Genomic DNA, 13017 nt, shown 5'->3' with positions numbered 1-13017 from the left:
TTCACTTTTAGTTTTTTTGAGTTTTTCCTTTTTGATAATATTCCTCCTGTTCATCTTTTCAAGCACAAAACCGCTATCTAGGAATTCGATTTTTTCTGTCTTTCTTGGATGAAAAGGTTCCAGAACCATTTAGCTATGCTTGAAAGACTATTTCATGGTGTCCAAACACAGGCTTGAGTTATGAGAATAAAAACACCCCTGTCTCACAGCCCCGATGGAACTTCTTCTCAAATTTTGGAATGAAAAATTCTATCGTAGTCCAAATCGGGAAAGAAATTTTTAATGTTCTTAGGTCAAAAAATCGAGTTGGGATGGTTTTGCACTACAATAATAATTCTAAATGGGAATGAAGGCCAAGTCAACGTTCCAGACAATGTAGTGCACCTTTCTTACCGGGACGAAATATTGGCCAACTTTTCAGTGGGGCGGCGTTATGTGACACATGGGGTGTATAAAAAACCCAAAGCAATAAAGAAGGGAAACGGAATATTTTCAATAAATAAAAATAAATATATTTTATTTCTCTCTTTTGAAATAATAATTCTTTATAAAAACACTAAAATAAACAGAAGATCCTAAGTTTAAAAACCTCTATAATCTACAATATTCCTCATTCATTCAGCATCGAATAAAAATTCCTATATAATACCCTCGTTCGGTTCCACTTCCCTTAACTTAACCATTTTTCGAAAAATATGAAATCTTCCAACTTTTTTTTTCAAATTCAAAACTTCAAACTTCCATAAAAGCTTGTAGCTTAAGAGTTAGACAATGGTTTTGGTACCATTTGAAAGGTATTTTTATACTCTTCCTAAAAGCATTCTGTTTACACCTTTTTAAATTAAGTGGCCAGAAGCAAATTCAGAACGTGTATACACGTACAAGCCATTTGGGTTTGAAGAGTTAAGGGAAGAAATTTTCATAAGCGACAAAGCAACATATTAGGCATATAGGCATTCCGACTATAATATGTCCGAGAGAAAGAGTTAAAATAATTGTAAAATAAATTTTTTTACACTTTCTCAAGAACTTTTTCGTCAAGTATTGCATTTAAATCATATACGATTACGTTGAAGCTGTCACATATACATATACATATGAATCAATTTCAAAAGGTTTAATTTATTCATAAAAATCTAGGGCGTTTAGGTTTGGGTGGCGCCATCAAGCCTAATTTGCCAGCTGTTGTTTTCCATTGACTGGGACCACTCCCTCCACCACCTCCGCCAGCAGAAGACGTTCCATAAGAATCACTCCCTCCTCCTGTGTTGCTCTTCTTTGATGTCTTTCGATATTTCGAATATTTCCTGTTGTGAAAAGAAAAAGAATATATCTTTCAGAACCTTTGAAACCTTGGGGGGGGGGTACTAGGTTTGCAAGCTGACGGGGTCGTGCCACCCGACTTTCAACCCTCGGAGCCTTAGCGGGACTAAAAAGAAGGAAAAAAATAACATTTTTGTGAATTTTATCGCCCTTATCGGGACTAATTTGATCTTTCTGGGGCAAAAAGTTGAATTTTTCCCTATTTTTGCGACCGGGAATAGAATTTGATTTTCAGTTTTTCCAACCCTTAGAGAGACTGTCAGGTTCCAAAAAGGCATAAAAGCTTGTAGTTTGAGAGCTAGACAATGGTTTTGGTACCATTGAAAAGGTATTTTAATGATATTCTTTTAAGCGCATTCAGTTTATGACCTTTTAGATCAAGTAGTCGGGAGTTACAGCCTTGAGTCTGAGGCTCAGTAAATTGGCAAATTTAAAACGTGTATACACGTCTGCCGGGTTTGAAGTGCTAAGTCAAATTCGCCAAATTAAATTTCTGCAAGAAACGAAAAATTTTACGAATTTCCTGCCTTGCAAAATTTCCCGTAGTAATCGGAAAAATCAAGTAAACCTGTATTGGCGAATATCGGTAAAAATGTTATTTTACTTAGGCGAGACCGAATTAATTCATTGTTCCCCGGCCCGACCGACCCCGCTTTTCCAAAATCGAAAAGATAATAATATTAAATTTGCAACACTGGCTGGAGGATAGACTTTGTGCAGATATTTTTAAATGAGTTGAAAAAGTGTAAATTCATCCCAGAAGTGAAAGTCGTTCATCGATAAAGAGGAGAAAGTTTACTGCTTCAAAAAGTCACCCATTTTTTTAGATTTTGACCTTCCGACACTAGATTTTAAGAAATTTATTTTCATTATACCGACCGACCGACCCATATTTTTGTAAAGGTCTTCCCATAGTACAATAAATTAAACTTGTCTCGCCTGAGATAACTGATATTATTATACATACCTTTTACCGCCACGTCCCTTTTTTCCACCACGTCCCCGTGAAGCACCCGCCATGGGCTCATAAGCACCACTATTGTATCCTTGCGTATCGTGATTGAAGTAAGGTGATTGCAATTGAAAATCTGACGAGGATGAGGCGGCTGTGGGTGGTAGAGGGGGCGGTTGTAAGTCTTCTGCCTGTTTGCTGTATCGAGATGTCACCTGAGAGACGATTTGTAAATTATTCATAAATGAGTTTAGACGACTTTAAGGGCCCAAAGGGCAGCTGCTCATTTTCAATCTAAAACGCGTACCCCACATGGTTTTCACACAAAACCGGATCTAGCGCCAGATTTAAAAATAACGTACCAGCCGAAAATGATTGTGGTGGAAACCCTAAGGTTGCACTTTTTCTGGTTTAGTTCTACCCTTTCGGTTCCAGCCAGACAGACGCACTACGAAAGTTGAGGTTTTCTTTACGAAAAATTCCCAGCTATCTTTTTAAATTGGTGACAAATGCTAACTTCTCTTAGTGTTAGACGAACAAAAATTAAGCATATTTTGAACCTTTGACTTTCAGGTTACCTAATAGTGGGATGGAGTGTGTCCCAGCCTTGTGAAAATTTGTCCTGAGTGAAAATCCTTTGAAAAGGAAGCTTATACAGGTTAGCCTAGTTAACTAAGCCCGTATTCACACACGGCTAGGACACACGGCTAATTGCAATATAGCGTTTTCGGCGCTTTAAAGATTTTTTATACTTACGGATTTTAAGTTTGCCTTAAAATACTGTTAGTTATTCAGTCACAACTTACCATCAGATTTATCCTAGTGAAAGAATCAAACTAGCTTAGACTTCTAGGCTATATACAGGTCAAATAGGACACAAGAAGGATTGTTGTTAACCGTATAGTGAAGGACCACGAACCTGAAGGAAATCTTCACCCCACATTTCGAACCAATTGGCCGTCACACCGACTGTCGACATCATCTCTTCGATCGTCGCCGGCATACTATCCGAAAATCCATGTAACACATTGATTCCTATGAAAATGCAATGCAGAGTTGATACAGAAGAAGTTCTAACCAACCTCGTTCCCTGGGTATCACGGGCTTTTTGATGCTTGCTGATAGCGCCAGATAATATTCTTATTTATCCACAAAAATCACAATCTAAACTGTTTAATTTGAGTAATTGTAGCCAACCATTGGGATAAAGTGTTCAGGTGTTCAGGCCCTACGTTAAATGGTGAGATTTCAGCTAGGAGGGGGGGGGCTGACGCTATGCAAAAGATTTTCATACCACATTAGAGCTATGCAACTTACGTCTAATATACCTCAAGCTTTTCTCAGATAAATATTAGAAAGATTTCAAAGGAAGATTCAAAATTTCGTCTCATTATAAGCATTTTGCTTGATTTTACTCGTCTGATGATGTTTTTCTCATACCAGATTTCATAAATGTATCCGCTTGTTTCAAACTTTTAAAAAGTTAAAGAGCTTTTTAGAAATAAGATTATGAACCATTTTTCAAAATCAGAGTCCTTCGAGCCGCCATGACAGTTGTCCTTTGCAGACAAAGCCTCGATTGTTTTTTGAAACAATTGAAAGACAATACTTGGCTCTCCACCGTTTCATTCGATGTTTATCCAGAGTCTCTATAATAAATCCATGGTTATAATTATAAATAATGTTTAGGAAAAATTAGCCAACCTTTACTCGGTATACTAGATAACTTTTCGAATAGCTTGCTCAATTTTGAGTTCTAAAGAGCCGAAAATTATACCTATAATTGTCTCGGGGTTGTGGAGATCATTCGTGTTTGCCATTTGTGTTCTCAACTCTGTTAATTCTGCCAAGCATTCTTCTCGAAGTTGTAAGAGTTCCGGTGAGATTTGTTGTTGTTTTTGTTTGGTGTTTGTAGTGGTCGTGTTCAAGACTGGTTTCTTTGATTGTAAACTCAATTGAACCTGTATTTTATGGTATAGAAAGAAGGCGTTGAAAAAGAATTGATCGAAGTTTGTGCCCGCGCGGCGCCGAAAAGGGAGATATTTGTTCTTTCTTTTGTTTAAAACTGCTGTGTAAGCAAACAGTAGGAGGTACGTTTAGATTTTGTTTTTAAATAAGGGTCATATCGTTTGCTTACTCATCAATTTTAATTCGCAAGCTTTTTCACATTGGATTGACACGCATGTGGAGGAAAATTGGTTAGAAAAAGGAAAAGAAAAACATTTTTTGCTTATATCAGCATAATATAAAAATAGGAAGACACTGTCCTGATATGAAATATGTGCCTGGTATGAAACGGGAACACTTATGTAAAAATAAAACCTTTAAGCGACGTCCTTTAAAATGTATTGAATATCCCAAGGTTATTGGCATACCCCTGCTTCAAAAGTCCAGTGGACTTTACCAAATTAAAATCTCATATGGCTATTTAGGATATTGGATATCTAGGTGGTTCTGCGAACATCAGTCAAAAAAGTCCATTTTTTTGTGGATATCTAGGATTCATTAAAGTTTGAAAAATTAAAACAAATGAAGTATTTAAAAAAAAGCTTTAACCTTTCTTGAGAATGAAAAAGTAAAAGTTTGTAAAGAAGGAGTCAAAATTAAATATTACCGAATCAAACCTAAAGAAAGACCATATGTGTAGACCATAAATCGTCTGCTCGGGAGAAATTCGATTTTTTAAAGAAAAGCCCTGGGTTCGAGTTCTAAATCAATGAAAAGATAGACTCACCTTTTTACCGCTGACCAAAATCTCATTAGCCCTTGGACCAGACTTCAAATAAGATATGACATTCTCATGCATTCCTATGACCAGCTCTTCAGCGAGCACGTGTTGTAAAACAAGATGGCGGAAAAGCCGTTCAGCATCATTTCGATTATATTTTTCACCTTTCTTGTATAATTGACTGTTCTCGTATGGTTTTGTTTTCACGTTTTGTGATCCCTAAAAAGGAAATGCAGCTTTAGAAGATAAGGCAGGATGAGGTGAAATAGACCATGAACAAAAACTTTTATCCTTTCGTGTCTTTCGAAAAGCTCAAAATAAAGAACCATAGCTACTGACCTGATTAAAAAGGTCATGTTAATTAACATTTTTAAAATTCCTCTCAAGTGACTAGCTGATGCTAGGGATATTGTGCTTATGAAAAAAATACATTTCAAGAGTTGCACCAAATTTTTACTTGCAACAGTGTAAAAGTGATGTAATTTCAAAAGACATTGCAGTGTGGAAAATATCACAGACATTGACCTTTACAAACCCTGGACCAATCTATATATACGCCACTTTTGATCGGAGTTTTTTTGAAAGTGGTACCCGCAAAGAAGCCACTGTAGCGTTGAAAATAAACGACAAACGGCGCTACATCATCACAAGTATACAAGGAAAAGTAGAACTGGCGCTCTCGATGAATTTACACCATTATTGAGTAGTGCTACCATTAGGGTACCACTTTAAAAAAAAACTCCAGATTAAAAGATTTCACTTGGCCGTGATTTAGAAACTGCTTTAAGGGTTTATAAACCTCAGTAACTCCAGATACCTTGAAGATGTCAACAAATTGACAGAGCGTCAGTGGGCCACGAATATCACGAACAGCTTGGACGATCATTCTTGCGTCTTGGGTGACATCTACAACTTGTGTCTAAAGTAATACACAGTAAATTAATCTATATGAAATATCACTTCAGTAACTTTGGACTCAACCTCTACTGCTTATATACTTTAAATGTTATCAGATCGGCATTTTAACAAGTGTTTAATCACATACAAGATTTAAAAGTTAAAGAGTCCAAATAGTCCAAAGTTTGAAATATTTTTGCGAAGAATTACAGAACGGCCATGCATTAAAATGCAAAATTTTCTAAAATAGTCCAAATCTTGCCCTACCTTTTCGTTGTCGGAGCAGTTATCACAGATAGTGTCCTGGTCTTCTTTACATGAAGCTGGGTTGAATTTCGTTTCACCAAAGTAATGGAGTTGTTGCGCTCGTCGACAGTCGATCTTGTTCTCGCAGTATTGAACGACGCGAAACAAATTGTCGATGTGTACTTTACGCGATTCTTTTGTTGTTTGTTTGTCGTAGTCAATCATCCTAAGAAATTAATAATCCATGTATCAACCCTTATAGCGTGATGATGCATGGGTTAGAGTCATCCTGAGAAATTTATTCTAAAATGTTTTTGAAGAGAATAATATCAGTCGAACAAACATATATAACAGACATAAATACATATACACTGTTCTCTAATTCATGATATGCACCATAACAATGTCTTCCACGGACCCAGCAGCTGATTGGTTGGAAGTGACGTATTGGCTGATTTTACGTCACTTACAACCAATCAGCTGTTGGGTCCGTGATGTGATGAAGACATTGCAATGACGCATATCATGAATTCAATGTTCCGTTATTTGTCGAGCTCCAGCTTTCGATCAAATTGAAATTCGTTATGTTTTTTACCAGATGAAGAGTTCTAGTAATATAACTAGTAGAGTCTTTTTCAGGAGGTATCGTACTTTGGCCAACGTTCGATGATCTTACCTACGAATTTTGTGCATATCTGAGTATTGATAGAACAAAATGCAAGTTGATTTGCGACCATCTCTGCCCGCGCGGCCACTTTCTTGGAAATATCCTTCGACAGATTTAGGTAAGGTGTAATGGAAGACAAAACGGACGTCAGGTTTATCGATTCCCATACCAAAAGCAATGGTTGCGCACACGATCTTAAAAATAGAAAATGAAAAATGAAAATTATGAAATAACATGTAATTGCAGACGGAAATTTCGCTTGATTTAAAATTGAAGTCAGAAAGATATTGAAGACATTGAACTTTGAGTGAAATTTACTTAGATCAGGTTTAGAGGCCACTTTTTGTGCCTATTCTAATTGCAAAGTGAAATGGGCAGAAAGTTGACTGTCTCAAGTCAATGCATTGCCCTCTTTTGACGTCAATGCAATGGCAATGACTTTTTCAATCTTTTTGAAGCAAAGATTGTTAACTGCCAATTCTTTCTGCCTTCTTTTTGCCCACTCTATAGACTAGTGAACTATGTCGTTGAAAAGATATAGCATAAACATTATATATATCGCGGAAAAATATCGATTGAAGGTAAAATCGGGGAAACTGTTTTGTGATGGGAGTTTCCAAATTTCAATTTTATTTTTATTTTCAAATTTATTTTCCTCACTCTCGACGCGCAATTTCCCGTTTGAACGTTTTCCTGATTTTACCATTAGCCAGTACCCGGGAATTATAAATAACCGACTTGTTTACAAGTCTACCCACTCTATCAATTAGAATAGACAGTGCAAAAAGTCAACCGTCTATTCATACTTAAACTAGAAATAACATGCAATAATAACGTGCAAAAACAATATTATTACATTCACAAACAAGTTTAGCCCTGACGAGTGGAATGTGTCCCAATAATTCACCCAATGGATTTCTATGTTTAAACAAAAAATACAAAAATAACTCCTAATCTTGTTAAATATTTTCGATCAATATCATTCTTACCACAAGCTTAACAAATTTGATATTTCCCGACTACGCGTATACACAATGCCTAAAATAGCCATATTTAGAGAGTATGAACAAATAAATACCTTAAACCGATTTTTGAGCCAGGATTCATGAACTGTAAACCGTTGTTTATCGGACAATCCAGCATGGTATGAAGCTGCCGAGAGTCCACATTCAGAAAGGTATTTTGCAACGCTATCACAATCACGACTAAATAGAAAAAGAGTGGAGAAAATGAGTTTATCATCCTTGGAAAGGATTGTAATACCAGAATCTCCCTGCAAATCCTACAAATGGCAGTATCCCCTGACCAAGATGAAATATGAGTGAAAATCCACATTTTTTCCCTCACCAAAAAGTACACAATTTTCAGTTTTGTAAAAGTTCTATAAATTTTCGCTGACTTTGAAGGCTTTTTTTTTACAAACGCACCCTTTTGGGCTAAGAATTTTTAGAAGCACCCTAATACGCAGGTTGAAATAAAAAAGGACGAAGAAGTCTTACCGTGATAAACAATAGACAATACCAGACTTATTATTGAATTCACTTTTCACTTTGAGAACCATATCACTAAGCGTCTTTCTGTTCTTCGGTAACACAAAATATTGTAAATTACTTCGATTGAAACTCTGCTTGAATCTGCATGGTGAAAATGTAAGAATAAGAATTGGTGGTTATTTTAGATCAAATAATTATAAAAAAGAAAAGAAAAGAAAAACGGCGGTACATTACATTAGTTAGAGACCAGGTCAGTGGTAGAACCAAATATACAAATATTTTTTCGCTCTATAAAAAGACCATTTTTCCAAGACAAGTAAGGTTTTGTTTACAGTCGATATCTCTATACCTTTTGGTCTCTTTGAATAGGAGAATAGGCAAAGCCTAACCAATACAGAATGTATTAAACTGATATACAGTGGAACCTCTAATTAGCGGACACCATCGGGGAAAGGGGTTAGTGTCTGCTAATTAGAAGTGTCCGCCTTTTAGAAACTTTTGATCTCGGAGCTCCAATTTTAAAATTAGGCCATCCCAGGGTGTCGAAAATACAAAATTGGGGTCAGATGAAATCAGACACTGGAATCAGAGCTCGAGTGACTGGCAAGAGGTTAAATCGAGGTGGAAGGTACGGACTTGAAGTACCAGTGATTTATGATTTCTTTGGCCCACCTAAATTCGTTGAATGGGTCAAGGGAAAACTGGAAATTTGTAGAAATAATTTGAATAATAAGACTAATAAGTGCTTGAAATAAAAATATCTAAAAAAATTTTTTTTCTCGATTTTGGACGTCTGTGACCCGTTTGATATTCAATGCCCGCTAATTGGAGAGCTAAAATAGGGGTTTTGGCCATCTCGTGCGAAAAGAATTGTCCGCTAATCAGAGGGTCCGCTAATTGAGTGTCCGCCTTTTAGAAACTTTTTTATGAGGATTTGACTAAGAAACGGCCGGGGAAAATTAAATTGTCCGCTAATCAGAGGTGTCCGCCTTTTAGAGTGTCCGTTAATTAGAGGTTTTACTGTATTCCGAATTTAATATTGATTATTTTTACCGATTTACGGAGATTCGATTGTATATCAATCTAACTTTTTCTATAACCATTAAAATTATGAAATCTTACATTTCGGGTGATTTCATTTTGAGTTGGTTCAGAATGTCTGTCTGAACACGTGGCGTGGCGGTAGCAGTGAGCGCCATTAGCGGAACGCCCGAGTATTTCGTTCGCAGTTGACTCAATTTCTTGTAATCCTGAGAAAGTAGATATAAAGTTAAATCACTGAGACTTTACTGATGTTGATATCGATGTTAAATCCTACCTGGCACCTAGGACCTCTAAAACTCTCTATCCCCCACAAAATTGCACAGAAATAACAATCTTCAAAGCTTCAAAGTTAGACAAAGTAAGACGTCTGAGTTTGACCCTGGTCTCCATTTCTTTTCCCAGACTCAGCGAGCTGATAAAAAGATGGCATTGACCGCAGTTTTAAGGCCGGTCTCCACTTTCGCGCGAAATGGGCGACAGTTTTTTTCTTAACCTTTTTTGCCTGAAGAAAAGATTACGTCATAAAAAAGTTTCGCAGGAACAAAAAAAAAGTTGAAGGAAGTTCTACTTTTTTCATTCGTTACGTCGACCTTACAAAATCGTCAAAAAGTTTTCACTCTTGTCGCGCGAAAGTGGAGACCGGCCTTTAGTGTGAAAGGATTAAAGTGCAAAATTTTTACCGGTCGAAAATCGTGTCCCCATTGGCTTATACAGTGAGCTTCATCAATCACGAACCGGTCCAACATATTCCTCTTGTGAAGGGAAAGTAGAGTTTGAACCAGCCTCGTACTGGCGCTCAATTTTTCTGGTGTGACGTAAAGAAGTTTGATGGTGGGTTTCTTTAAGTTGAGGTCGAAATAAACTTTCTGTTCTTCTTTTGCCGTTAGGTCTGATGAGAGATGAGCTGCACCAATCTGTGAAACAAAAATTGAACAAACGACTTTACGAGCTTATTTTACAACTTTCCTACCTGTCTGCACTTCCAACACATCTAAAGGCCTTTTGATTTTTTTTGTTAATGAAATTTATGTCAGTTAGACTAGGTATGCAGCTTGCTTGAGTTCGATATCGTTCTATAATACTATATAGAAGCAGCATAACAAAACTGTGCATACAAATATCATTACCTTCAAAGATTTGAGCTTTTGTACTTGATCAGAAATGAGTGATCTCAATGGGGACACGACAATGGTGATCCCATCAGTGACCAGAGCTGTCAGTTGATAACAAAGACTTTTTCCACCACCCGTCGGCATCAGTATGAAACAATCTTTTTTGTCCAGTGCTGTTAAGATGGCGTCCAATTGATTTTGTCGAAATTGCCGTAAGCCGAAAGAAGATTTTAATGTCTGGTGTACAGGTTGTTTCATCGGATGATTAGGGTCTGTTAAGAGAAAATGAAACTTCAAACTTTTTAAATCCTCACTGAAAGACATAAACCTAGAAATGTTTGTCTTCGTGAAATATAATACATATGTAAAATATTCATTATATATATTCTTTATCATAGTATTGTATTCTCTACAGTTGGTATCAGATCAACATCAAATAAAAGATTATAGCATGGATATCCAGGCTACATTGTATGATTATCATAAACATCTTGTTAAAAAATTAGTTTTTCTTCCTCTATTTCAAACGTTTGAGACAATACATGAAGGGTACAATTTTTCAGATTATTAACTGTGTATGATACTTACATCGACAAGTTGGAGGATGGGTTGCTGAAGTGAACGATGTGTCGAGTGTATCATTTGATTTGTTGGAAGAGTGTTTGGAATTTGTTTTGGAAGATGTTGAAAGATGAAGTAATCTGCTGTTAGATGTTGCAGAAGGCGTTCTCTTGTTAGTTGAAGATGAAGCGTTGATAGTGTTGGTGGAGGTGTTGAATGTGTTTGACCGTTGTGTTGAATTTGTTATCGGTGTCTCTGTAACGGTAAGGATAGGAGATAGTGTTATTTTTTAACTTGAAGGCATCGGCAGAGCAAGCTTTAGAAAAAATGTGTATCAACCACAGATCTATATTCAATACTAGATAGGTTAGGTTTTACAGATTTTCCGTGAAAAAATGTCCAGTAGTGCCAATAGACTATAAAAAGCCTAGCTTGTCTATTGTGTAGGCATGTGGTTCTCGGTTTTTCGTCAGATTTTCGAACGTTTCAGTTTCAAAGCATTCAAATTCACTGTTGACAAATAAAAATAGAATACAATATGGCGGAATAGTCATCAGCTCAAAAGCTGGACTTCCGTTATTACAGGAAGCCCGATCCAGTCAAGTATTTAGAGATCAGTGGTATCTACGTCTACACTACAAAAATCGAACGAGATGAAAGAACTGAGATAGGTAAGAAACCATAAAACAATTTACTTTTCAGACTTTCTTCCGAGAAATCCTTCATCCAATCATCTTCTTCATCAAAATCGTCGTTAACGAAAAAATCATCGTAACTTGTCGGTGTATTTGTCGGTCCCGTATCAAAACTCGGGGATTGGTTTCTTCCCATCGAACGTAATGAAGGTGAATTAGAATTCCTCGTACTAGAATTGTTCGATGTTATAAAGCAAGGAGAGTTACTTCTCGGTCCCGAATCAAAGTCATTTCTTAGTCCTGCATTATCAAAACTCGGAGAATTACTTCGATATTTATCCAAGCTATTCCTCAATTCAATATTTGTGATCGTTGAAAAACGTTTTGTGGTAGAATTTAAAGCCGATGTTTTTCTTGCAGAAACAGAGTTCAACCCCGGTGAACGATTTCTCGGTAGCGTATTAAGAGTCGGTGTGTTTTTCGGTCCCGTATCAAATGACGAAGAAAAAGAGGTGAAAGCACTATTTGGAGTTGTGTTGTCGTTGATTGAATTCCTTCGGAAGGTGAATGATTTATTCTTTGGTAAAGAACCTGAAAAAAGTGAAAACAACTTTTTAAAAGGTCGTGAACACTACTCGAGTCCCGTAGGCTGTACGCATCCCCTCTCTGATATTTTAATATAGGGGGTGCTATAATCCTACATGAAATTCCCGTCCAGGAGTTACCCCTAAGACCTAGACTAATGTTGAGCCTTTCAAAATTTTTTTGATAGATGTAAGATGTCAAACATATTTAAAAAATCTAATACGTGATGATCTTACTTTGTTCATTACCGCTACCCAAGATGATGACGTCATCATCATCGTCATGTTCTTCTTCAGTATTAAATTGAGTATAATTTCTTTTATTTTTGTTATTTTTGTTGGTCAAAGATGAAGTTGGTTCTTTGTTCATCCATGATGACAAACTGGTTTGATGTTTTGATGTTGAGATGGACTTGCCTGCTAAACAGAAGATATTTTTAGTATTATTCTTGATACGCGTGAGCCACAGAATCAACCGAAAAAGAAACAGGATTTGACCACTGGCTGTTACTAAAAATAGAAACACAGTAGGTCAAAATCCGGTTTTTTTCGGGTAAAACCAATACAAAGCCTATAATTTCCGAGCTCTGATCAAATTTATGTACCTTATCGGCCCTTTCTACGCCGGCCCTTATTACGCCACGAGCCCAAAAATAACGCCAATAAGGGCCGGTGTAAAAAGGGCCGATAAGGTATACTTTTGAAGTTATGTTTATTTTTACGATTACGAATTTTATTTGAAATTTTATCTTTTTATTATAAATGGTCGAACGTG

The 13017-nt window shown here is 36.6% G+C and overlaps 1 protein-coding gene across 1 annotated transcript in view; it reads right to left on the bottom strand.

Moving 5' to 3' along the window:
- Window positions 1–489: 489 nt before the first annotated feature.
- LOC136824322 (recQ-like DNA helicase blm-1) overlaps window positions 490–13017 on the bottom strand; it is a 35102-nt gene continuing 22574 nt past the window's right edge. Inside the window, exons 11-26 of the mRNA XM_067080481.1 lie at window positions 12480–12662; window positions 11719–12249; window positions 11051–11278; window positions 10478–10734; window positions 10031–10264; window positions 9429–9556; window positions 8313–8447; window positions 7892–8018; window positions 6823–7007; window positions 6168–6372; window positions 5821–5922; window positions 5010–5222; window positions 4053–4236; window positions 3195–3310; window positions 2291–2490; window positions 490–1307 (exon numbers count right to left, since the gene is read on the bottom strand). Of these exons, the coding sequence (XP_066936582.1) occupies window positions 1127–1307; window positions 2291–2490; window positions 3195–3310; window positions 4053–4236; window positions 5010–5222; window positions 5821–5922; window positions 6168–6372; window positions 6823–7007; window positions 7892–8018; window positions 8313–8447; window positions 9429–9556; window positions 10031–10264; window positions 10478–10734; window positions 11051–11278; window positions 11719–12249; window positions 12480–12662 (3209 nt within the window). The 3' untranslated portion in view covers window positions 490–1126. The remainder of the gene's footprint in view (window positions 1308–2290; window positions 2491–3194; window positions 3311–4052; window positions 4237–5009; window positions 5223–5820; window positions 5923–6167; window positions 6373–6822; window positions 7008–7891; window positions 8019–8312; window positions 8448–9428; window positions 9557–10030; window positions 10265–10477; window positions 10735–11050; window positions 11279–11718; window positions 12250–12479; window positions 12663–13017) is intronic.

This window comes from Clytia hemisphaerica, unplaced genomic scaffold, assembly GCF_902728285.1.
Source record: "Clytia hemisphaerica strain Z4C2 unplaced genomic scaffold, Clytia hemisphaerica genome assembly, whole genome shotgun sequence".
Classification (NCBI taxonomy): domain Eukaryota; kingdom Metazoa; phylum Cnidaria; class Hydrozoa; order Leptothecata; family Clytiidae; genus Clytia; species Clytia hemisphaerica.
This window is presented reverse-complemented; position numbering and strand designations above follow the sequence as displayed.